This window comes from Dermacentor silvarum, chromosome 1, assembly GCF_013339745.2.
Source record: "Dermacentor silvarum isolate Dsil-2018 chromosome 1, BIME_Dsil_1.4, whole genome shotgun sequence".
Classification (NCBI taxonomy): Eukaryota; Metazoa; Arthropoda; class Arachnida; order Ixodida; family Ixodidae; genus Dermacentor; species Dermacentor silvarum.
The window spans coordinates 121,419,641-121,443,701 of record NC_051154.1 but is presented as its reverse complement, the minus strand read 5'-3'; the positions used below and the strand labels follow the sequence as shown (position 1 = coordinate 121,443,701).

General features: G+C 43.4%; 1 protein-coding gene across 6 annotated transcripts in view; it reads left to right on the top strand.

Annotated features, from left to right (window-relative positions):
* LOC119455262 (DNA topoisomerase 3-alpha-like) overlaps nucleotides 1-24,061 on the top strand; it is a 136,673-nt gene that overhangs the window by 34,059 nt on the left and 78,553 nt on the right. The window contains exons 13-17 of one of the 6 annotated variants that reach the window (XM_049660893.1): nucleotides 4,162-4,275; nucleotides 4,966-5,035; nucleotides 7,794-7,822; nucleotides 10,183-10,241; nucleotides 14,371-14,434. The exons of 1 other annotated variant lie outside the window; for it this stretch is intronic. In XM_049660893.1, coding sequence (XP_049516850.1) covers nucleotides 4,162-4,275; nucleotides 4,966-5,035; nucleotides 7,794-7,822; nucleotides 10,183-10,241; nucleotides 14,371-14,434 — 336 coding nt within the window. The remainder of the gene's footprint in view (nucleotides 1-4,161; nucleotides 4,276-4,965; nucleotides 5,036-7,793; nucleotides 7,823-10,182; nucleotides 10,242-14,370; nucleotides 14,435-24,061) is intronic. 4 more of the 6 variants (XM_049660889.1, XM_049660888.1, XM_049660892.1 and 1 more) reach the window with 4 other exon arrangements.

Genomic DNA, 24,061 nt, shown 5'->3' with positions numbered 1-24,061 from the left:
GCCATTGAGAATCTAAATAGAGAGCATGAGGCTACCTGTTCAGATATTATTCTCATGCCTGGTGAACGCGACTTGTGCATGATGTCACTAGCCGTCCACTTTGTTTACCGATGATAAAGGTCAAGAGGACAGGAGTGACAAGATTAGCGATGCATACGTAACAAACAGCACAGTGTATTGGGATGTGTAGAATATGTGTATGTGTGCCAGTGTTAGCCACATCTAGGTGATTGTGATGATGATGTGGCTTCGACGCTATTTCTTTGGGGCCCCAATCCGTTTGAGGCTCCTATTGCTGATAATAGTAATTGCTTGATAATAATAAATGACTCTAATAAGTGCTGGGGCTTTGCGTGCCAAAACCACAATATGATTGGGAGACATGACGCAGTGGGGGACTCCGGATTAATTTTGGCCATCTCGGGTTCTTTAACGTACACTGAAGTACACAGGTGTTCCTGCCTTTCGCCTTGATCAAAATGCGGCCGCCGTGGCCGGGAATCAAACCCGCGTCCTCGAGCCAGCAGCACGACACCTCACAAGCTAAGCTAACACAGTGGGTGAAGTTCATGTGACGTGGTGCACTGATGTCATCGTGGCAAACATGTTTTGATATTAGCACAATGAGTATCTGCATCCATGACGTTATGGGCAAACCATCTAGAAGTAAAAGCACCAGAACCCACCTTTCGCTCGGGATATTGCTCCCATTCTTTTTTATACGTTCTCGCATACTTGGCCCGGCCCACTTCCCCATGTTTGGATTCTCCTCTCTGAGGAGGATCCAATCTTACGTCCAACCTATCGAAATGAATCTCGAATCTAAGCACGAAGAAAAATTCATCTAGCAGGAAAAGGAAAATGGCAGTAAAGCTTCGCGCCAGAAACGTGGAGTAGGTCGAAAGCTGTGCCCGGCGCGATACTTCATCCGGAAGACATGGCCATGAACACACTGGAGCGTATCATCCACGCGTGCTTCCCTTCTTTCATGTCAGCGCCACGATCGCCCGACGGCCCCGACCCTATGTTACTGCTCTCCCTTCCTAAGCATAGCCATGTTAGTACCGTGTATTGGGAAAAACTCACTACTCCCAGGTTCATCCCGATGCGTGGGGATCGTGTGCCTAACGGTCAAGCAGGGTGTAAGTTTAAGTGCATCGAAGATCAAAGCCACCGGCTCAGACAACAGCACAGAAAGGGAAGGAAAGGCAAGGGGGGGGAGAGGGGTCATTTCGCGCACACACACACGCACAGCCACGCGGCCGGCTCAGCCAGCTAAAACACAGCCTTCGAGATTTGCTTCTACCCGATCAGAGCCACCTCTGCAGCGTGGATTAGGGTGCCACTTATAGCCCAAACACAGCAATGTCGCAGATTTTCAGTAGCCCAAATATAGCCACATGGCCAACTCGTCTAAGTCGACGCCAAAAAAATTTTTCCCGTAGCCCAATTTGGCTGTATATAGCCAAACCTGGCAACACTGCCTTCAGCGCCTTGCACCGGCTCTTCCTCTTCCTCGTCCATCGCGCACCACAACAGTCACGCACGTTCGGCCGTGCAATTAAAACATAGTCTACTCCTATCATATTTCCCCCCAAGTTCAAGAAGTCGAGGAGAGTTCTAGCACGGCGGAGTATCGAAAGCCCACACAATGACGAAGCACTCGCACTCTCTCTCACTTGTGGAATAGGCAGCTTCACGCGGGAGAAGCTTCCGGCTAGCGTAGGACACGGGGAGCAAACTTCCGTCGTGTTCTTGCGGAACAACTGCTCCGAGACTTTTCGAAGAGGCGTCCATGCGTAGCAAAAAGTGGTTGCTCAAGTCTGGAGCCTTTAGTACAGGCTGCTGTAACAGCTCCTTTAGTCACATAACTGTCTCTTCGTGCCGTGTCACTTACAGTCATCGTCTTCAGTGGAGTGGGTCTCACTAAATGACATGGCACCATTCGTTGACAGACGTCACACGATTTCACAAACTGTTTCGTCTCCGACTGGACCCCTGGCCAGAAAAATTCAGCAACTACGCGATCCATCGTTCTCGTCACACCCTGGTGACCGGCGAGGGTCCCTTCATGCGCTAACTTCATCACGTTCACCCTAAGATCTTTTGGCATCACTATTTGGTCGAGTATTTTTCCTTCTGACACTTTGTGCTTCCTGTATAAAATGCCATCATATAAGTAATATTCGCTTGCGTAGCCATCCGTCATCGTCATCTTGCCGACCTTTTCGAAGCAACGTCTCAGAGACCCATCGTCCTTCTGCAAAGCTTTTAATTTATAAAACATTTTTCAAGGGCCCCTCACCAGGTCTGGTTATTTTGAGCTGACAAGTGCAGTGTATAAAATGTGCGCTAACGATCGTGTCTGCATAGTATTACACCTCTACGCACCGCAAAAACAGCTGAAATTGCAAACTATGTAATTCACAGTGCTGTGACGTCACTCACAATAACACGTGACTTTGATAATTATTCAAGGCAACAGCAGTTATTTGTTTGATCTATTGCTTCAGTAGATGAATTAAAGTTTAGAGAAATAGTAAAACCTACAAACCAAATGTCTGCGTGTCTTTGTTTTACCATGTACCGTAGCAAGAGAGATCTACTTCCATTTCGTCTGCTTGTTCCCATGTTGTGCAGGCACAAATAACGAAACTATGTCTACCGTGTTCAAGCACGCAATCGTGCTCTTTCATCCACTCACGTCTACCTCAGTGTTTATGTGGCACTGACATCATACCGCTAGCCTGGTGCCAGCGGTACAGGGACACGGTGTATCCCATGAGCCGGGCCAGCCTCTCCAAATGTGCGTGCATTGAGGGATCCATTTCGCAGACGCAGCCAGACAACAATGCAGGTGTTCTCGTGCACAGCTCGCAAGATTGTGCACATAGCAAAACGAAACAAACGCAACAGCTTGCAGGCTCGTGCGCGAAACATTAAGTGGTCATGTTCCCCATGACGTGTACAGGACGTGACCCTCTGGCTCCGATATGGGAGAACGCAGGAAAGGAATTCTGCTTGCAGAGGTTAGACAGGGCAAGTAGCGAGACTGCCTGTGTTGGCAGTAAAGCTCGCCTCCTGAAATCATGGTTTCACAACACTTAAAACATTTCTATCTCTGCTAATAATGAACCAACTTGAAAAATCCTCGCTGTAGAACGCTCCCTAGGGGGCATTTAACTATTTCCAGTGTATAACCAAAATTCGCTATGTGGCCCGGTGAGGGGCCCTTTAAGCATGCTTGAATGGCCTTTGTAATCATTCTATATAAGACAAACATGAAATGACACTTTTAAGATCAATATAAAAAATATTCTGTAAGGTGATGACATACTTTAGCTACTCTTGGCTGTGAGGTCAGCTGCCCTTTTTAAACCGATTTGATTTTGCAACATACGCATGTTGCTCTGCCCATTGTTCTTGGGCCTCAATTTTTATTTTGTTTCATCAGTGTAGGCTGTATGCACAGTCCACAGAAAAGAAGAGAAAGTCGCCACTCCCATCGTTGGGGAATTCCACTTCAGGTGTACTGGTTATGTGCTTGTTGACCTTTGTTACTAGCAAGGCGAAACTTTAATTTTGCTGTTGATAACGGACATTTATAGCAGGTCCAACACGTACGTACTGGCGTGCTCTGCCAACAGGAGCAGTATCCTCTGCTTTTTCGCAGCAGGCTGTACATGTATTGTGTACACTGCATAATGAAATGCTTGTTCCACATAAATTTACGGCCTTTTCTGTAAGTTAGGAGGCCTCTACACAAAGGATAAGAAGTGCCATTGAGTGTTGTGGGGAGCCCAAAGCACTTCTGGCACTCCAACACTCAAGATAGTGATGAAAAGCAACCATTTCAATCTCTATGGAGCTTTGGAGCACCAAATGTTTAGAGACGCCATTTACCAAAGCTGATGGCCGTTCTGACCATGCATACGGCATCCTTGAAATCTTTGGCCAATGTTTTTTAGATTTTTTTTTAAATGTGAAGCAGTAAATTTCCTGTGATGTTGCAGTAAAAAGCATGGCAAATCGTTGTGAACAGTGGAAAGCTTATTCTGAAGATAACTGAACCAAAATTTTGCCTTCGCAATAATTTGACTCTAGTTTCTGCACATTTGCTTTATTATCTCTTTTATACTTCACATATCCTGTTTGCCGCAGGCACTGATGCAACCCATGCAGAACACATTGAGACAGTAAAGAACCGGCTCTACGTGGCTTTGACAGGTGACGGCTACCTAGTTCCTGGTGAACTCGGCATGGGATTGGTTGAAGGTGATGTGCCTTCCCGCTACACTGCATGAAATGTTGCTGCTAATTTTTACGAACTGTTAGTAGAAAGTACATATTTCTCTTTTGTGTTATGGTTGTAGAGACCACACTTTAGCTGGCTATATTACTATTCGTGATAAGGACATTCTGTGCATGTTTCGGAGGTGAAAAGCATAGCCCATGTGTGTAAGAAGTTGTAAAAAATTTTTCATTCACTATACTTCATTGTTGTTAACATTTTTTGAAACCTACCACTGTAGTGCCCAAAAATGCGGTTTTCAGCTGACCCCATGACCACTGAGTGGTGTGACCTATGACGCATTTAATAAATGGGGACAGAAGCATAGAACTTAGTAAATTGGTTGGACAAAATAGAACCTTGCCCCATGCGAGTGAATAATATTTGGCTCAGGTGTTTTGGCAGCCTTGTCTTGCATCTGATATAGTTTATCAAACGTGTTTAAAAGTGACGCAGGGGCCCCTTATACCTATTTCTGGGGCTTTTCCTGGAAATGCACTTTTCAGCAGCCATAAGTTCATCTAAGTTTAGTCTTCTTCTCATTTTAGTTGTTCTCAAATATGTTAGCTAACTTATTATCATTTATATTCAAAATTGTGGAACGTTTGATTAGTATTTGTCCAATGTTTCTTTTTCTCTAGTTCGTCACTATGAACACTTTTTATCCTTTGTAGGTTATGATTCTATGGGTCTGGAGATGTCAAAGCCTCACCTTAGAGCAGAATTGGAAGCTGACCTTAAGAAGTGAGTTGGTTTTAGCTATGTGCATGTGGAAATAAGAGAAAAAAAAAGACTCTATTAAAATTTATACTTTTTTTTGCTTCTGAAGTGCAGTCCCAAAGTTACATGTTCCTCTGTTTGTTTGGCAGCTCTAGCAGACTGAAAGAAAGCTAGTTTTTTTACTTAATTATTGTGAGACATATGCTCTGAAATGCATGCATCCTTTTGCTATGATGCAGTTAAACCTCGATATAACGAACCTCGATATAACGAACCTGGATATAATGAAATTCTCAACATAATGAAGTATTTAACTTTTTATAACTTCTTGTCCATAGAACACCATGTATTTAAAACCTCAATATCACGAAGTGTGTTTATACACGATTTCAATGTAACGAAAATTCACTGCTGTGAAAGAATAGTGAGACAATAAATAGAAACTTTCACGGACGCAGATGGTAAAATGTTTGAATTACAAGTCGCTGATTGCAAACGCACCTCTCAAGCGCTGTGCGACCAAGAGTGCCCGTCGAGACGGAGCAGTGTCATCTTCCGTATAAAATCCAACTGCGATAAGATCCTATCACACCCTGCGTGCTGTATGCTTTGGATGTGAGTGAAAGCAGGCGAGGGTGAGCCAAGAAAAGAAGGATGGCAGCTTGATGAGTGCTGTCTTCCCGCACAAGCACGGGGAAAGAGGGAAGGGGAGTCACGGTAACACAATCACGCATACGAAGAAAAGGTGGTAGGGGGGGCAGGTTGCTGCGCGTCTTTTTTTCTCATGCCGCCATGGCCTTGCATGGCTGTCAGCGCGGCTGAGTGCATACGCAGCTTGCGTGCCCTGTTTTAAAGGTAACCTGCCACATGTGCAAGGACGGGGCATGCCGAGATGGCATGGCATCATGTGTGCTGTCTTCCCGCGTGTTTAGTACTGGAGGCCTTATCTCGAGTTTCAGAGACTCGTTGAAGTTAGAGGCAGTCGGAGCATTCGCTTATCTTATCCTTATCTTTCGTCACCGACTCTCAAATTCAGCAAAATGAATTCTTTTCTCATTCAAATTTGCTTTTTCCTAGTTGCCCAATAATAAGGAAAATTTTGCAGCTCCTTCCGTGTAATAAAAATCTATCTGCGACTCTATTTATTTGCATAAAAGGTCGAATTTCAATGTAATGAAATTTCGGTATAATGAAGCAAAATGCCAAGTTTACCGAGTTCATTATATCGTGGTTTAACTGTATTTTATATTTGATACTTGTGAGTCTTGCTAATTAAATTAATTTAACAACAATGATTATAATGTTAACAAATGATGCATAATCTGACTTGTTTGATGGTGTTTAATGCCACAGAGCAACACCTGGATCATGAGAGATTCCAGAGTAGTGAGCTCCAGATTAATTTGGCAGCCTGAGGTTGTTTTATGAGTACCTAAATCTATGTACATGAAAATATTTTGCATTCCATTGCCATCAAAGTGCAGCCACTACAGGTGGGAATTGAACCTGCAACATTGTTCTCACTGAACCATTGCAATGGGTCTAATGTAGTCATGAGTGTCGTCTAAAAATACCATATTTTCATTGTCGTCATAAGCAGCAGCAGCAAAAACAGCAACAGCCTATCGCATGTCCACTGCAGGATGAAGGCCTTTCCCAGCAACCTCTACTTTCCCATCTTGAGTCTACTGACTCCATTCTATCCCCGCAAATTTCCTAATGCCATCATAGCACTGCATTCTCTGTCATCCTCAACTGTATTTTCCTTCCCTTGGCTCCCATTCTGTTACCCTTGTAGATTACCAGTTATCTGTTTTACACACTACATAACCTGCCCAGCTGCACTTCTTTTTCTTCTTCTTACCTTAACGAGAATATCAGTTACAAACATTTGCTATCTAATCCATATCGCTTTCTTCCTGTCTCTTACCATTACCCCTGCCGTTTTCTGTTCCATTTCTTGTAGCTTAATCCTTAGTTTTCCTCAAATTTCTTTCTTATCTTCCAAGTTTCAGCCCCATAGGTTAGCACTGGCAGCATACACTGATTATATACTTCCTCATGAGGATATTTTAGTATAGCATGAGCTGAGATCCGCAACAGAGATGCCTATGTACATGGGACCAGCTGCCCATGTTCCTGGGTCAGCTTGAAGTGCATTGCAGAAGCGGGTTGGGCTGTTGACTTCATCACTCCACTGTTCCCTTTTTCCTATGTTGTGCTTTCACTTCCTTGCAGACTACCACCTCTTTCCACACATGCCTGTTAGTGTTCTTCCCATGGTATCAAGGGGTTGTTTTTTCTCCAAAATCTGCTCACCTGGTTGTCATGCTCACTGTATTAAAGCACAAAGTTGGAGGGGAAAACTCTTTCATTCTAGTATTCAAAGCATGGTGTAGAATGTACAAACATGGTGTGGTAACTAAACAGCTTATTTAGAGCAATTTAAAAGAGCTAACAGCATTGCATTTTCTTCTGCTCAGTGGCTATGGTGTTGTGGTGCTGAGCATGAGGTCTCAGGTGCAATTCCTGGCTGTGGCAACTGCTTTCAAATGGGGGTGGAATGCAAAAGTGCTCATGTGCCATGCTTTGGGTACACACAAAAGAACCCCAGCTGGTTTAAATTAATTTGTAGCCCTCAACTATGGCCTCCCTCATAGACCACTATGCAGCTTTAGGATGCTAAACCCCACAATTTAATTAAATTAAGGCTCATTCTTGGGACTTAAAAGGGCTCATGTTGTTTACTTTAATATTTCTCTCTCTCTCTTTTTTTTTGCAGAATATGTGAAGGCAGAAAAAATGCTAAAGGTGAGGAGTTCTTCACTTATCCTTCCTGTTATAAAGAGAGGCACAGGGCGTGCAACTTGCATGCAGCGCAAACTTTCAGTTGGCATGTACCAGTATAACAGTGTAACTTTTGCATTGACTGTGTGTGTAAATAAACTGCACATGACAATGGCATTATCATTGCACACAGGATGCAACAATCTAATCTAATTTGGATTTAGAGAAGTTTTTTTTTTTTTTTTTAAAGAACTTTTGTGTGAAATGAAAAGAAATAGTGAAGTTTCACTAAGCAAATCATAATGATAAGTGCTGGGATCACTGGAGAAAGGTACCTTAGTGTGCTGCACAACTTGACACATGATATCGTGTTAAATCATGAAGACTTACTTACTGTTGTGTGGTGTCTCCAACACTCAATATAGGTTTGCACAGATAACGTTATGATAGCATGGATCGTCTTAGCTTGCACTGTGCGCTAGCGTGATAGTGTAAAGAATAGTGTTACCCTTGTGCTAATGAAGTGAATTGAAATAAATGATAGCCTTATTCTTCTCTTTATATACGGTTACAAAAGAGAGCGAACGCAAGGGAAAAGCCACACATAGCATCATGAAAGTTTTGTTACGCCCCACATGACAACAGTTGACAAGGAACAGCTTAGGCATTGCAAGTGTATGCATGATCGGAAGCATTTGAAATACATTCTAAATTTGTAAATGGAGTAAATGGACAGTAGTACAAAACATACACACATTTTAAGTTAATGCACTGCATGAACATTTCACAATTACAACAGGGAATAATAAGACAATGCAGTGGTTCACATAGCAGTACAAAAAGAACAGAATTCATAAAGGTACTACATGAAAGCACCCTAAAAGTACATTTCGTATACAATTCTATGAATGTACTAAAGGTTTGTACAGGAGGGGGTAAAACACTAATTAAACCTTTTTTTAGATGTTTCTTCTTCCAAAGCGTTATTCCATTTAAGTATGTTAGGTAACATGGTAGTCTGTAGGCGCATGATTGAAATCAATAGAGTCGTATCTTCGTCGCTGTTGGACTGAAGGGGCTGCCGTGCACCCACTTCGGTCACGATTCCATGCTTCAAAACTTCGCGTGCACCCTCCTTTTACGGCGACCAGTTTTGAAGTGTTCGTTGTAACAGTACGCCACTGTTGAAAACGTTCGTTATATCTGGGTGCAGTTTCAATAGGCAGGGTCGGAAAATCGTAAATGCAGTGAAGTGTGGTCACTATAACCGATAAATTATTAAATCTGGGATCGTTATAAGTGTGTTTGACTGTATTATGTATGGGTACATGACTTTGAAGGTTGAATAGTGTCAGTTCAGTAGAACCTCGTTCATACATTTTAGAAAAAAATTCAAGGAATAACGTACCAACTGTGAAAACGTATGATTCGAAGTCGCTAAAATATTTGGCAAACTCAACCGTAGTTGACATCTACGTAATGCGAAGTGTTGCGCAAATTGCTGCAGCATGAGACGCCAATGCACGCTGAGCTGAAGGGGCCCGAGTGGCCTGGGACGCGTGTTGTAATTTTTGTGGCTTCTGCACCTGACTTCAGGCATTGGGCATCAGAAAAAGCATCATTGTGGGCAACGATTTGCTTACAATGCTGAAGGTGCACCGTATTTGAGAGATACTAATTCATCTTGCACCGCAGTGATTTACTTATCTAAGAACTAGTCATGATTGATTAATTCAAAAGCTTTAGAAAAGTCTACATAAATTCCGAGAGTACAAAATTCGTCTTCAAGTGCATTTATGATTATTTCCTTTTGCTTGAGCACTGCCAATTCAGTGGGTAGTTTTGGTCTGAAACCGATGATACGATAAACAAAATGCTTGTTTAAGAAATTAGATATTCACAGGTAAACATTTTCTTCTAGACCTTTAGAAAGTACTGGTAGAATAAAGATTGGCATATAGTTTGACAGTTCATAGGGTCGCCTTCTTTGTGTATCATGATAACCTTTGCAATTTGCATCTGCTTTTGTAAGATACTCCTACAGAAGTGCAGGTTAAACAATGTGTTAACACTAGAGCTAATAAGTCAACTACATATTTTAAAGGCTTTAATTCAAAGCCGTGTATATCTAAAGCCCTGCTGATTCTAAGGTTTCTAAATATAGAAATTGTTTAATTTTTGGTTGTAGGGGATATGAACAACGATGTCGGCACCTCTGGTGCTTGGCAATTGTATATGCATAAAATATTATTGTGGGTCAGTTTTTGCCCGTTCAGTTCAGATACAATTTTGCAATTATATTGTTATATTCTGTGTCACTTTAAATTGTGCAACTGCTACATGTTGCATAGAGCTCCCTTATAATATATATATATTTTTTTCAGATGTACTAAGGCACCAGGTGAATCTCTACCGGGATGTCTTTTATGACTCAGAACGACAGGTAATGTATGTCTTCTTATAGCCTCTTGACTACTGCAGACAGGTGTTTTATTAATTTTTTACCTAGCTGAGTGCCCTTCAAATTTTTGCCTGCTGCAGCTTTTGATGTATTAATCATGCGTGCAGGCAGCCTGATGAAGCTGTGCACTCTGCGACACAGATGGCGTTTTCTTTCTTCTTCTTTTCCTTCTTTCCCCAAGTTTTGTGTTCCACACCAGAGCTCTCGTAAGCAATAGCGTTACATGTAGCCTTCACAAGTGTTGCATTGCAGAAGCCACACAAATGGAACCACACTGAAATATCTTGCAGTGCATGCCATTTAGTGCCTACCCGCCACGATGGCTTAGCAGCTGTGGTGTGGTGCCGCTAAGCACTGAGGTTGCGGGATCAAATCCCGGCCATGGTGCCCGCATTTCGATGGGGCCGAAATGCAAAAATCCCCATGTCCTGTGCGTCGGGGCCGCGTTAAAACCCCTGGTGGTCAAAATTAATCTGGAATCCCCCGCTATGGCGTGCCTCATAATCAAACCGTGGTTTTGGCACATAAAGCCCCAGAATTCAATTCAATTCAATTTAGTGCCTGCTCATTGCCTAGACTAGATTATCTAGTTCACTAAAGATAGTTTGGCAAAGAAAGTACAGCATCTCCAAGTTGCTAATAACCTCATGGGAGCATCAACCAACATGACTGTCAGCGCCATGTTGCGGAGTGCAGCTACGAAAATAGCTACAGCAGCAGGCACTGTGCTCACAGAGCATACTCTTGTCCAAGCATCGTGTGCTAGGCTCTTGCTTCCCATAGGCCCTGCTGCTTATCTGCTTCCAACAAAATCAGAAATGCACACACATGTTCTTGTGTGCACAATTGTTACTATAAGTGGTTGCAAACAATAGTTGAGCTGATAAACAGCTGGGACTATGCTTGGTTCAATGGCATAGTCTAGCAGACAATGCTCGGACACTAGAAAGCTCTGTGGCGAGCGCCTGCCCTCACTACTTTTGTAGGTGCACTCCATGATACGGCGCTGACTGACATGCTGGTCGACACTCGCATAAGATTATTAAAACATCAGAGAGCTGTACACGATGAACCAGTGTTAAATCGAACACCTGATTTTTCATTCCCGATAAATGTCCTTGTATTGAAATGAAAGGGTATCACATCATACTTTCTCAAAGATAGGGAGGCACTGTGTTATGCACTCCAAGTTGTAGTTCTGCTGTAACCATTGTTTGAATACTATTTAAAATAGGTGCTCCCTTTGTGTGTATGACTCAGTCGTGCCTGGCCCAGACTAAATGCACTAACTGGAGATAATTACAAGCGATATTTTTTCTACAAAGAAATAAACAAGTCGAAACGCTCACGGAAACCATGGGTCACAAAGAAACTGTTAAAAATTATTAATGAGAAAAATAGCATGTATTAACTATTCTTGAAAAATCGCGATCCAGACACATTGGATTCGTTTAGGAAGTATAGAAATAATTTAACCAAAGTTATGAAAAAAGCAAAATGCAGTTGTTATTCTTGCATGTTCGAGTGCGTTGCAGGGGTTAAGGAGATGTGGAGCAAGTTAAATTCAATTGCCGCATTACATAAAGCTAATTTTAGTGTAGAAGAGATAACTGAAGGCGATCGAACATACAGGGGCATAGCATTGGCTGAGAAATTTAATAATCACCTTACTTCATTGGTAGACATCAGTGACGCCACTGCACTACATTACATGTCTGCACAAGTAGCTTCGTCGGTTTATCTTTCCCCAACAGATGAATATGAGGTTATGTGTGTTTTCAAAAAGCTAAAGAAAAGTAAATCGGAAGATATTTACGGTTTAAAGATGGCTCCAATCTGTTTTGTTATAGATATATTAGTTGTCCCTTTAACATACATTTATAACCTCATTTTAGGCACAGGTATTTTCCCACAATGTATGAAGCATGCAAAAGTTACAGTACTGTCTAAGGGAGGAGACAAAAATGATTTGAAAAACTATAGGCACATATCTGTTCTACCATTCTTTTCAAAGCCCATAGAAAAACTAATATTTATAAGATTATCGAACTTCTTACAAAACACTCGGTAATTTCGCCGGCTCAGTACGGTTTTAGCTCAGGGCTGTCAACAGAGGTAGCATTGCTACGGCAAAAGGAAATTATATTAGGCAATATAGAGGACAGGGAAACTTACACTAGGTATATTTGTTGATTTCTCTAAAACATTTGACCGGATAAATCACAATACCCTTTTACAAAAGTTAACCTATTACGGCATTCGAGGCACTGCACTGAATTTAATTACCAGTTATTTGAGCAATAGGCTACAGTGTGTAAGCGTAAACACAGAACAATCATCTTTGCAAAAAGTTACTCAAGGTGTACCTCAAAGCAGTATATTGGGGCCGCTACATTTTATTACTTATGTCAACGACATTATTAACATAAACCATACAATCCAATATGTCATATATGCGGATGACACTTCCTTGTTTTTCACAGGTGTGGACGTAAATGACCTTATTTCAGCAGCAAATGCGACACTAGGTGACTTGTATGCATGGTCGACCGTAAACTCCCTACAAATCAACTGCTTAAAAACCAAAGCCATTCTGTTTCGATCGAAATGAACAACGTACACAGCTACTTCAAAACTATACCTGAACAATTCTGCAATTGATTTTTCTTCGACAGCTAAAGCATTGGGAATAGTTTTTCACGAGCGTATGTTATGGGATTCCCATAGTGAAATGGTAAGAAAAAAGCTAAGTAAGGCACTAGGCATGCTTAAGGAGATGTCAGTCATTTCTACCGACTACTCAGATGTTAATTATCTACAACACACTTTTTGTTCACAGCTACGCTATGGTCTTTTGGTGTGGGGCACTGGCACCGGTGAAATCTAAGCAAGAATTACTCACGCTTCAAAAAATGCATTATGTTGTATTGCAAATGCTGAATATAACACACATACCTCATCTTTATTCAATAAATTTAAAGTGTTAAGATTGATAACATGTATGAATATTGTTTATTAGTGTCTTTGAAAACTGAATTTAACAAGGGAATTAATAATCTTACCTTCATAGCATGCTTAGAGTGCAGCACCTCGTCTTGACCTACTAGACAGAGCGATTATTGGAAGGTTCCTCGATGCTGAACTAACTATGGTCTCCAAATGCTGAAACATTCACTACCACACATACTTAACAAATTCAATTTTTCATTAGAGCGACTGCGCCTTCTTTCGCGACAAGATATGTCCAATCTTTTTTTACTGACATGATCTATTTCTTGTTGTGTTTTCTTGTTGCAAAATATGCGGCATGAAGTGCTGCTTTTTTTTTTTTTTCCATTAAATCTTTTTTTTTCGAGGAGTGCAAATCTTTCTGCATTTTCTTTTTTTTTGTATAATTATATTGCTTATTGTGCCAATTTCACTATGTATTTATGTGCCTATTTACTTGTTCACATGACTTTACAAATGCTGTCACTTTTCTGCCTTGTATTGCTGGGATGTTGGGGCCCGTCAAGCTGCGTTTATATCGCAGCTTTTTTCCCGCATTCCACACCACACATTGTATCTTTGCTTCATGTATGAATATAAACAAAAAATGTAAACATTGAAACACTGTGGTGAAATAAACTGTAAACTTCAAATGCAAGGTAGTTTACGGTAGGGTAGGGAGCCTGCGGTGTTGCACTGGGTGGCACTCTGGCAAGTGAATGCACAATACAACACATTCGAGCGGATGTCTTCAGAAAGCATTATGTCATTAACAGCCTGAGTAGAACTGTGGGCATTTATCTGATGAGAAAAGCAGTGCCGTGTCCACATCAGGCAACATCACTTTGATGAAACGTGTGGTCATGACATACCTCAATTTTCCCAGTCAATCATAATCTTTTCACAAGTTTAAAATGATGTTTGACCATTTGCTTTTGAGTTTCTCTATAGAAAGTTATAAAAAAAAAAAAGCTTGCACCTAAGCACTTTCATCACTTTGATGAAGGTAAAAAAAAAGGGGGGGGGGGTACATCTAGATTTCAAAGAATATGGCATTAGTGTCCTTAGACCTGTGTTCTAACAACTCCTCATTCCACAAAATTATTTATATTGTTGCCTACAGATAAAGAAACTGGGGGAAGCTCTCAAAAGGTACTTGGGCACTGGACAGCGCAGTTCTTCTCCAGGTGGTTGCTTATTCATTTTATTATACACAGGGATAGAGGAAAGTCTTTTATGGTTTAAGCCTTGTATTTTACGCGTGGAATGGGTACCGCCATGATGGCTTAGTGGCTGTGGTGTTCTCCTGCTGAACACGAGATTGCAGTGTTCGATTCCTGGTCACAACGGCCGCATTCTAATAGAAGTGTAATAATGCTTGCGGCGATGCTTGTGGTGCTTTGGATGCATACTATTTAAAGAACCCGAGGTGGCCCATATTAATCTGGAGCCACCTACTACAATGTCTCTTACAGCCTGCGAGTTATTTTTGAACGTTACATGATGTAATGAAATTTTAAATTTTTACATGGAAAGTTTAATATCATGTCCATAAATAAAAACAGTAACTCACGTGCAAGTAAATTTTAAGTGTAAGGGCGAGACCTGTTTTTTACTCCAAGACAGTTTTGCCACACATGGGCTGTGTGTCCTGTTCCCTGCTATCGAGTGAGTGGCCAGTGGATTTATTTACAAAGATCCTCTCTAGCAGTAGTAGGAAGCAGTGATTCTTTTGTCACTGACAATATTGTGTTGAAGGTCTGTGCAAAAATTTTCTTGCATAATGACAAGGTTGTATCACAACCGTGCAGTGTGAAATTTTCAAGGCAGCATAAGCCTTCTCCTATCCAACAGATCTCATTCACCCCCGCAGGGGCGTCTGCGCAAGCAGGCGGTTGGTGAGTTGCGACACCACGTACCCGAGCACATGAGGGTCGGACCCTCCGCGTGTAGCCGTACGCGGCTTAGCCATGTCCGGGGAAAAGGGGATCCTGGGGGTTGAGTCAATACCGGGGTTATGGACCTTTATGGCCCCTCGGTGGAGGCAACACACCTCTTTGGCCTCTGCTTCGCGTAGACGGCACCCCCGGACTGACCCACCCGGGGGAAATCGGTAGTTGCCCTTTCCTGTCCTTTTCTACAATCTTCGTCTTTTTCTCTTACTTTCAATCTTTCCTGTCCTCTCTTTATTTCCTTTTACTTCCGACTTCATGGGCAGCAAGGGTTAACCTTGTGCATTATATCCAGCCTTGGGTATAGGTATTTGGTTATAGTGGGGATGCACCGTTGGCGTGCACAGAACTGAATCGTTTGTCCTGTGTCGTCCCCTAGTTGGGCTCCATGGTGGGTGGCGGCCATCCCTGCCGAATATAGCTATTTTTTCATGGAATCCAATTTCCCTTCACTCCCTGATCGCTCCCTCAAGAGGGGGCGCACCGATGAAACCTTTCATTTCTTCATGCAGCCAAAAGAAATCTTCCCAAAGTATCATGTCATTCACAGTCAGCACGAAACCAAGACAGTCCGCACAATATCTCCTTTTGTTGTCTCAAGATCTTTGACAGAATCACTAGGCCCAGGCTGCAAAGTAACTAAGATGGGAAGCGGCGACCTTCTTCTTGAAGTTCGTGACAAGACCCAGTACAGCAAATTATCAAAACTCATTGCCTTTGGAGACATTCCTGTGTCAGTGGGCCCACACAGATCATTGAACACTGTCCGCGTTGTCATCTCTGAAAATGACCTAATCGATCTTAGTGAGAGCGAGCTACTCGAGGGGTGGCAAGATCAGAATGTACTAAAGGTCCAAAGAATAACCATCAGGCGCGATGACAAGCAAATCCCCACAAAACATGTAATCATAACCTTTGGAACTAGTAACCTCCCAGACTCAATAGAAACTGGATACTGCAAACTCCGTGTACGGCCATACATCCCGAATCCGCGCCGATGCTTCAAGTGTCAGCGTTTTGGGCATGGTTCGCAGAGCTGCCGAGGGCGCACCACCTGTGCAAAATGTGCATCAAATGAGCACTCGTCCGATACCTGCACTTTCACCACCCACTGTGCTAACTGTGATGGAGATCACCCAGCGTACTCCCGTTCATGTCCATCGTGGAAAAAAGAAAAGCAAATCATCGAACTCAAAATCAAATTTAACCTATCATTCCAAGAGGCACGTAAACGTTTCTCGACAAACAACCAGTCTAATCCGTCCTACACCGATGTGGCGCGCCGGGGGGCAACGCCACATTATTCACATCATTCGGCGGCCGCCCAAGTCACACGGGGTGTGACGGCGGTCACGCCATCAGCCCCCCTGGCTGGAGCAGCCAGTGCTGTTCCGCCCCCTGCCAAGGAGGGCCAGCAGACCCGCGGGTCTGCTGGACCCAGGGCCACTGCCCGTGCAGATAGGCCCGAATCCCACACAAACGTGCCCGCTGAGCGGGCACTATCCACCACTTCAGACGAGGTGATGGATACAAGCAAAACACCGGCGTCTCAGACGCCCAAAGAACGGCGCAGCTCCCTTGAGCGCGCCGGGAAGAAAGGAAAAACCCCCATCACGGGGCCTGGAAAGGCCTCGTGAGCTAGCCTAATTTGCCTCTCTTAGACACACAGCACAAAACACATATAAAATGGATGCACAGATAGTACAGTGGAATGTTAGGGGTTTACTCCACAATCTACATGACATTAAGGAACTCCTACACAAGTACAATCCAAGGGTGCTGTGTGTCCAAGAAACACATCTTAATTCATCAGACACTAACTTTCTCCGACAATATGCGATCTGTCACAAAGACCGCAACGATGCCCTCGCCTCTTCGGGTGGTGTGGCCATACTAGTAGATAAAGGTGTCGCCTGCCAGCATCTGAAGCTGCAAACTACCCTTGAGGCAGTTGCAATCAGAGCTGTGCTGTTTCATAAACTAGTAACAATTAGCTCTCTATACATCCCTCCCAGCTACCAACTCTCCAAAACAGAATTCCAAAGCTTTATAACAGAACTTCCTGAACCTTACATCATACTAGGCGATTTAAATGCCCATAACCACCTCTGGGGAGATTCTCGTTGTGATGCAAGAGGGCGTTTAATTGAAAATTTTCTTTTCTCCACGGATGCATGCTTGCTCAATAAAAAAGAGCCAACATACTACAGTGTGGCGCACAAAACATACTCATCTATAGATTTAAGTATCGCATCAAGTACACTTGTGCCACACCTAGAGTGGAACGTCATCAAAAATTCATACGGGAGTGACCATTTCCCAATCATCCTAAAATTAACAAAAGCCGATGAGTGTTCTCCACATCTGCCCCGTTGGAAAGTCGACGGTGCCGACTGAAACGATATAGAGAGCTGACATATGTGGCCTGGGATGACATCTGTACATTACTTATCGATTATGCAGTGTCATGTTTGACGGCAATTATAACTGACGCTGCGTCACTCTGTATCCCTCAAACGAACGGATCGCCATTTAAACGACGTATTCCCTGGTGGAATGAGGAGTGTAAGGAAGCTCGCAAAAATCAAAATAAGGCTTGGAGTCACCTTCGTGACTCTCCAACTTCCGAGAACTTAATCAGCTTCAAGAAAATAAAGTCGGAAGGTAGAAGAACGCGCCGCCGTGCTAAAATGGAAAGCTTACAGAGATTCATCTCCGGCATTAATTCATGTACAGATGAAAGAAAAGCCTGGAACAGGGTAAATAAAATAAAAGGCCACGAAACTCATCCTCTACCATTAGTAAATACACAAGGAGACACACTCATTGACCAAGCTGATTCTATAGGCGCACATTTTGAAAAGATTTCAAGTTCATCCCACTACTCAGATACATTTCTGAGACATCAGAAACAAGCGGAGCGACTGCCTCTGGATCGTAAAGGTAATGGAAATGAACCCTACAACCGTCCATTTAATATGGCGGAATTTCAGGCTGCACTAAATGGTTGCAACAAGTCCGCTCCAGGAAGTGATAGAGTCTTGTACGAGATGATCAAACACCTAAACCCTGAAACCCACAAAACACTACTATTACTCTTTAATTCCGCGTTCTCTGCCGGTTACATTCCGTCCGCATGGAAAGAAGCAATCGTCATTCCTATTCTCAAAGAAGGCAAGGACCCTTCCTCAGCCAGCAGCTATAGTCCTATAGCCCTGACAAGTTTTATATGCAAACTCTTTGAGAAAATGATTAACCGGCGCCTCATCCATTTTCTTGAAAGCAACAAAATACTCGATCCCCTACAGTGCGGTTTCAGGGAAGGTAGATCCACAACAGATCACCTTGTCCGCATCGAGACAAATATCCGTGATGCCTTTGTACACAAACAGTTTTTCTTATCAGTATTTTTAGACTTGGAAAAGGCATACGACACAACTTGGCGTTTTGGAATTTTCCGTGACCTGACTGGAATGGAAATCCGAGGCAACTTAATAAATGTGATTCAGAGCTACCTCTCTGATCGCACTTTCCGTGTCAGAGTTGCTAACGTCCTGTCTCCACAATTCACACAGGAAGCTGGTGTACCACAAGGTGGTGTGCTGAGCTGTACATTATTTATTGTCAAAATGAACTCGCTCCAAACTGTCATACCACGTACAATGTTTTATTATGTATATGTGGATGACGTACAAATAGGTTTCAAATCATGTAGCATTTCTATCTCCGAGCGACATGTACAGCTTGGGCTAAACAAATTATCTAAGTGGGCTGACGAGAATGGATTTAAACTAAACCCACTAAAAAGCACGTGTGTTCTCTTCTCGAACAAGCGAGGTATAGTACCTGACCCCACTATTTATCTTAATCCACAACAGCTACCTGTGAGCCACGAACATAAATTTTTAGGCCTCATTTTAGACTCTAAATTAACATCTATCCCCCACTTGAAGTATCTGAAAGCGAAGTGCCTGAAGACAATGAATCTATTGAAGATCTTGTTCCGTACATCTTGTGGAAGTGACAGGAGGTGCCTCTTAAACTTGTACAAAAGTCTCGTACGGTCGCGCCTTGCTATAGTCTATAACTCTGCTACGCCTAGTGCTTTGAAGATGCTAGATTCTGTGCACCACTTGGGTATCCGTATTGCTACAGGTGCCTTCAGGACTAGTCCTGTTGAAAGCCTGTACGTTGAGTCCAATGAGTGGTCTCTCGATCTCCAAAGGACATATTTAAGTCTCTCCTACGCCCTGAAAGTTAGATCAGACATCCAACATCCATGTCATTCTACCATTCGCGACATGTCCACTGTCAGGCTGTTCCGTAACCGCCCAGCCAACCGGCCTCCTCTGTCTCTCCGGTTAGAAGCACTGTCAGAAAAAACAGAGGTCCCACTTCTAGGGGATGTACTAATGGCCCCTACCTTTCTTCCACCGCCTTGGGAATGGCACACTATTCAGTGTGACATCTCTTTCATAGAACTATCCAAACAAGCACCGGAGGCACATATACATTCCCATTTTCTTGAACTCCAGGAGAAGTACTCCTGCACAGAATACTACACAGATGCTTCGAAGTCCACTGCTGGCGTTTCTTACGCAGCTCTCGGAGACTCATTTTATACATCTGGGGCACTAAATCCACACACATCTATCTTTACAGCGGAAGCATATGCTATACTCTCGGCTATTCAACACATAAGGCTCACAAACGTCGCTAGGGCTATTGTCTTCACAGACTCATTAAGTGTGGTCAAAGCCCTAAGCAATCTACGGAAACACAATAACCCCGTTTTTAATGAACTCTACAGTTTATTGTGTTCCGCATATATGTGCAACCAAATGATTGTCGTATGCTGGGTACCTGGCCACAAAGGTATAAAAGGCAATGAAGCTGCTGACAAAAATGCTACGTCAGTAACCTTTAGCGATACAGACCGAAATATCCCCATCCCTGTCACAGACCTAAAGTATTTTCTACGCCGTAAGCTGAGGAAGCATTAGCAAGGAGAGTGGGATACCCAGGTACTAAATAAGTTACACATGATAAAACCAAATCTAGGGAACTGGATAACTGGGAAAACGGCACGATATAAAGAAGTGCTTGTTTGTCGATTAAGAATAGGACACACTTATAGTACTCACTCTTACCTCTTAACTGGGAATGATCCTCCGAATGATCCTCCTCCAATCTACGGAAACACAATAACCCCGTTTTTAATGAACTCTACAGTTTATTGTGTTCCGCATATATGTGCAACCAAATGATTGTCGTATGCTGGGTACCTGGCCACAAAGGTACAAAAGGCAATGAAGCTGCTGACAAAAATGCTACGTCAGTAACCTTTAGCGATACAGACCGAAATATCCCCATCCCTGTCACAGACCTAAAGTATTTTCTACGCCGTAAGCTGAGGAAGCATTAGCAAGGAGAGTGGGATACCCAGGTACTAAATAAGTTACACATGATAAAACCAAATCTAGGGAACTGGATAACTGGGAAAACGGCACGATATAAAGAAGTGCTTGTTTGTCGATTAAGAATAGGACACACTTATAGTACTCACTCTTACCTCTTAACTGGGAATGATCCTCCGATTTGTAGTAAGTGCGGCAATATTCTGACAGTTGTCCATGTTCTTATTCAGTGCCCTGCTATAGAAGCAGGGAGGAAAAGGTATTTCCCTTCTGCATATCGTGAAAACATACCTCTTCACCCATCGTACTTTCTTAGCCATGAACCGCTTTTTAACCTGAAAACAGTTTTAGACTTTTTAAATGAAGTAAACACCCTGAAAATCATTTGGCCAGGTAATTTTAGCAAGTGATTAACGGCCCTTGTAGTCAAGGGCTCTCTTCAAGCCCTAGTATCACTGTTATATGTCTTACATCATACGTTTTTAACGAAACGCATTTGCCATAGCCCACATCACTAACTAGGTAGCGTCATTATTTTACCACTTACATGTTTTACGCCGTTTACAGTGACAGTTTTTAGGCCCTTCTACAGCCATGTCAGATCTACATTGAGGAATTTATTGTCCACGCCATCCACAATTCATCGATAACATTACCATTTGTCATGGTGCTCTTTGGCCATACCTGGCCCTTGCGCCATAAAACACCACACATCATCAGATATGACCAGCTACCCCGCACCTCCACCAGATGTCACGCAAAGAAAACAGTCGTAAAACTGTGTATGACGAAACTGGTTGTTTATTGGGCGAACCTGTGCCCACAAAAGCAAGCTACACTCCAAGCACAACGATAGCGGCGAACACAGTCGGCGATCGTCGAAAATCTGATCAGCGGCGAAATGCGTCGGCTTTTATACCTGAGTCATCGAAGGTTCTAGATTAATCCCTGATGCCCGCGTGTCTTCCAGAAAGTTCTAGACAATTCGCGTCGGTCACACAATCAGATAACATAAGCGTCGGTGAAAACAGGCAACGGAAAGAAGCATCGATAACGTTCTGGAAACCTCCGACACAGGCGCGTCCTGCGCCGAGCGATAACGTTTAACATTTGTTAGCCGGTGGAAAGCGGCCACCGGTGAAAGATAAACATGTATACGTGTCAATAGCATAGAGAAAGAAATTCAACTAGAGGGGACACTCCCATAGAGCCCAGCGGGCGAATTGACTGCAGCGTGCCAAGCGGTCGGTGTCGATCACTTACATCACTTCCGGTTTCGGTTTTGGGCGCGCGTATGTTGAACGCAAGCTAGCACGCCGGCCGCCCCCCCCCCCCCCCTTTCCTTTTTTTTTGCTCTTCGTGCAGAATTGGTTTATTATTTAGTAAAAATGATTGCGAACGATCTCGTAAAGTCCCATCGAATCTGTTCCACGCGCAATTTCACAAAGTAGACGCAAAACGTTTTGTGCAATGAGGAAATATTTATTTTGCTCTATATAAAAGCTCGTTCCGCGCTTTTTGTGCGTTCATCCAACGTTGTGACACCAGCAGGTAAGGCAGTAGTTCCTGTATGAAGCTCCACCGGACGGTACCAGCTGAAAAAAAAAGTTAATCACAAGCATGTTACATTTGCAAGCACGTAACAGCATGTTACAAGCATGAGTCATTTTGGTATTTAGACATAGGAATACTGCGAGGCGAAACGTGCGAAAGTGGTGAATGGGCGGCATTACAAACAAAAGCAATTCGTATTTACATACACGGCGTAGAAAATACCCGACTCATCCCAAACATATATGAAAACATCTGATTTCCAAGCGTTCCCCAATTGCCGGGCATTATTTCCTGCACTTAGGCAGCACAAATACACGAGCGACTTCGCGTTTCCAAAACTTGGCCTCGGGCGACGCAACGGTACGCGACATACACAGAGACGGACGCAACAGGCACTCAAGACAAATGCGTGGGTGCAATGCCTTTTTTCAGTCCTTTAGAAGACGTAATTTTCGAATTACAAGTTTCTGATATGTTCGTCGTTCGCGCGTTCTGCCGGCGCCAGTAGCACACCCCATGTTATCACTCTTGGCAATCGCCCATCGCGTTTTCAACAGGCGTGAGTACCGAAAGAAGGTATATGTTGTTGCGGAGCCACAAAAAACATCACAGACTTGTCCCTCTAAGATTCATTTCACGCCAAACTAACTTTATCACCACGGCCGATCTGCTTATTGCTAACTGCGTCACAGCGCGCTGTGCTGCCAGCGTGCCTCAAAAGTACCCCAGAAAGTAACGAAATTACTTTTCAGTAATGTCTGGCGTCAGAGAAAGCGGCACAAACTTCTCCTAGCAAGATGCACTAGACTACACACCACGGCCGAGTTCTCGCTAATTGCGACACGGCGCCCTGTGCATGCGGCGAGTGTGGCTCAAAAACCGAAATAAGTTACAATAGTCCCCTAGGAAGCGTCGGAAACATGTCTCAGCATGATTCATTTACTCAAATTACCTGCGCCAGGATGGCCGAGCTGTTTTTCGCAAACTGCGTCTTAAGTCTCGGTCCCGTGCGGTAAGCCTAATTGCGTCGTAGACTGTGAAACAAGATTTCTTCTCCCCTTGCCGTAGTCCAATAGTGCAGTGGTGTCTTGTCCCAGTGCAGAAGGAACGCAAGAATACGCCGAGAGCCCAATAAACCAGGTTACATTTAAAAAAGAAAAAAAAGAATGAGACAGACGGGTCGCCGCGCGCGAGCGCTCAAACACGCGCGCAGCCATCCTCGCTGGCTTCGGGGGAGTGTCTGGCGGATGACGCATGTATTTGGCGCGTCATTGACCTGTGGCCAAAGTATATGTGAACTGGTAGCGAAGCTTCAATAGAAGCCCATTCGTTCAAAACATGGCGGTTCTTCAGCAGCTCATGGGGCTTGGCGCCATCTGTATGTGGTGGGAACACTTCCGGCGGAACAAAAAATAAAGCGGATGCGACGCAATGTCTGGTACAATAGTGACGTCATACTGCTGGCACTGGCGCGAAAATTGACCTCAAAACAGTTCGTAGGCCTGCCACAACCAAGGAATCGCGCCGATTGCCAACCGGCGCAAGTCCTTGGTGAGTCCGCACCTTGAGTCCGCTTCAAGTCAATGTCAGCTTTCCATCTTTAATGACTAAATTAATATAGACTCATGACTCGACAGTGGTGTTTAGGCATACAGCTGTTTAATTCGCCTTGGTTTTACTAGGAGATTTCATCCTTAGCCTCAGCAGCGTATCTAATATTTATAGCGCTGTTTAGTTTATGTTTCGCAGATACGCAGGTGTCTTAAGGTGTACATTGCTTGTGTGGCTTGTGGGCTTGAATTCTAAGAAGCGAAAATAACGCGTATTCATGCGCAAGATTATGACAACATTTCAATTTTATTCACTGAAATTCATAACACAATTTTAATAC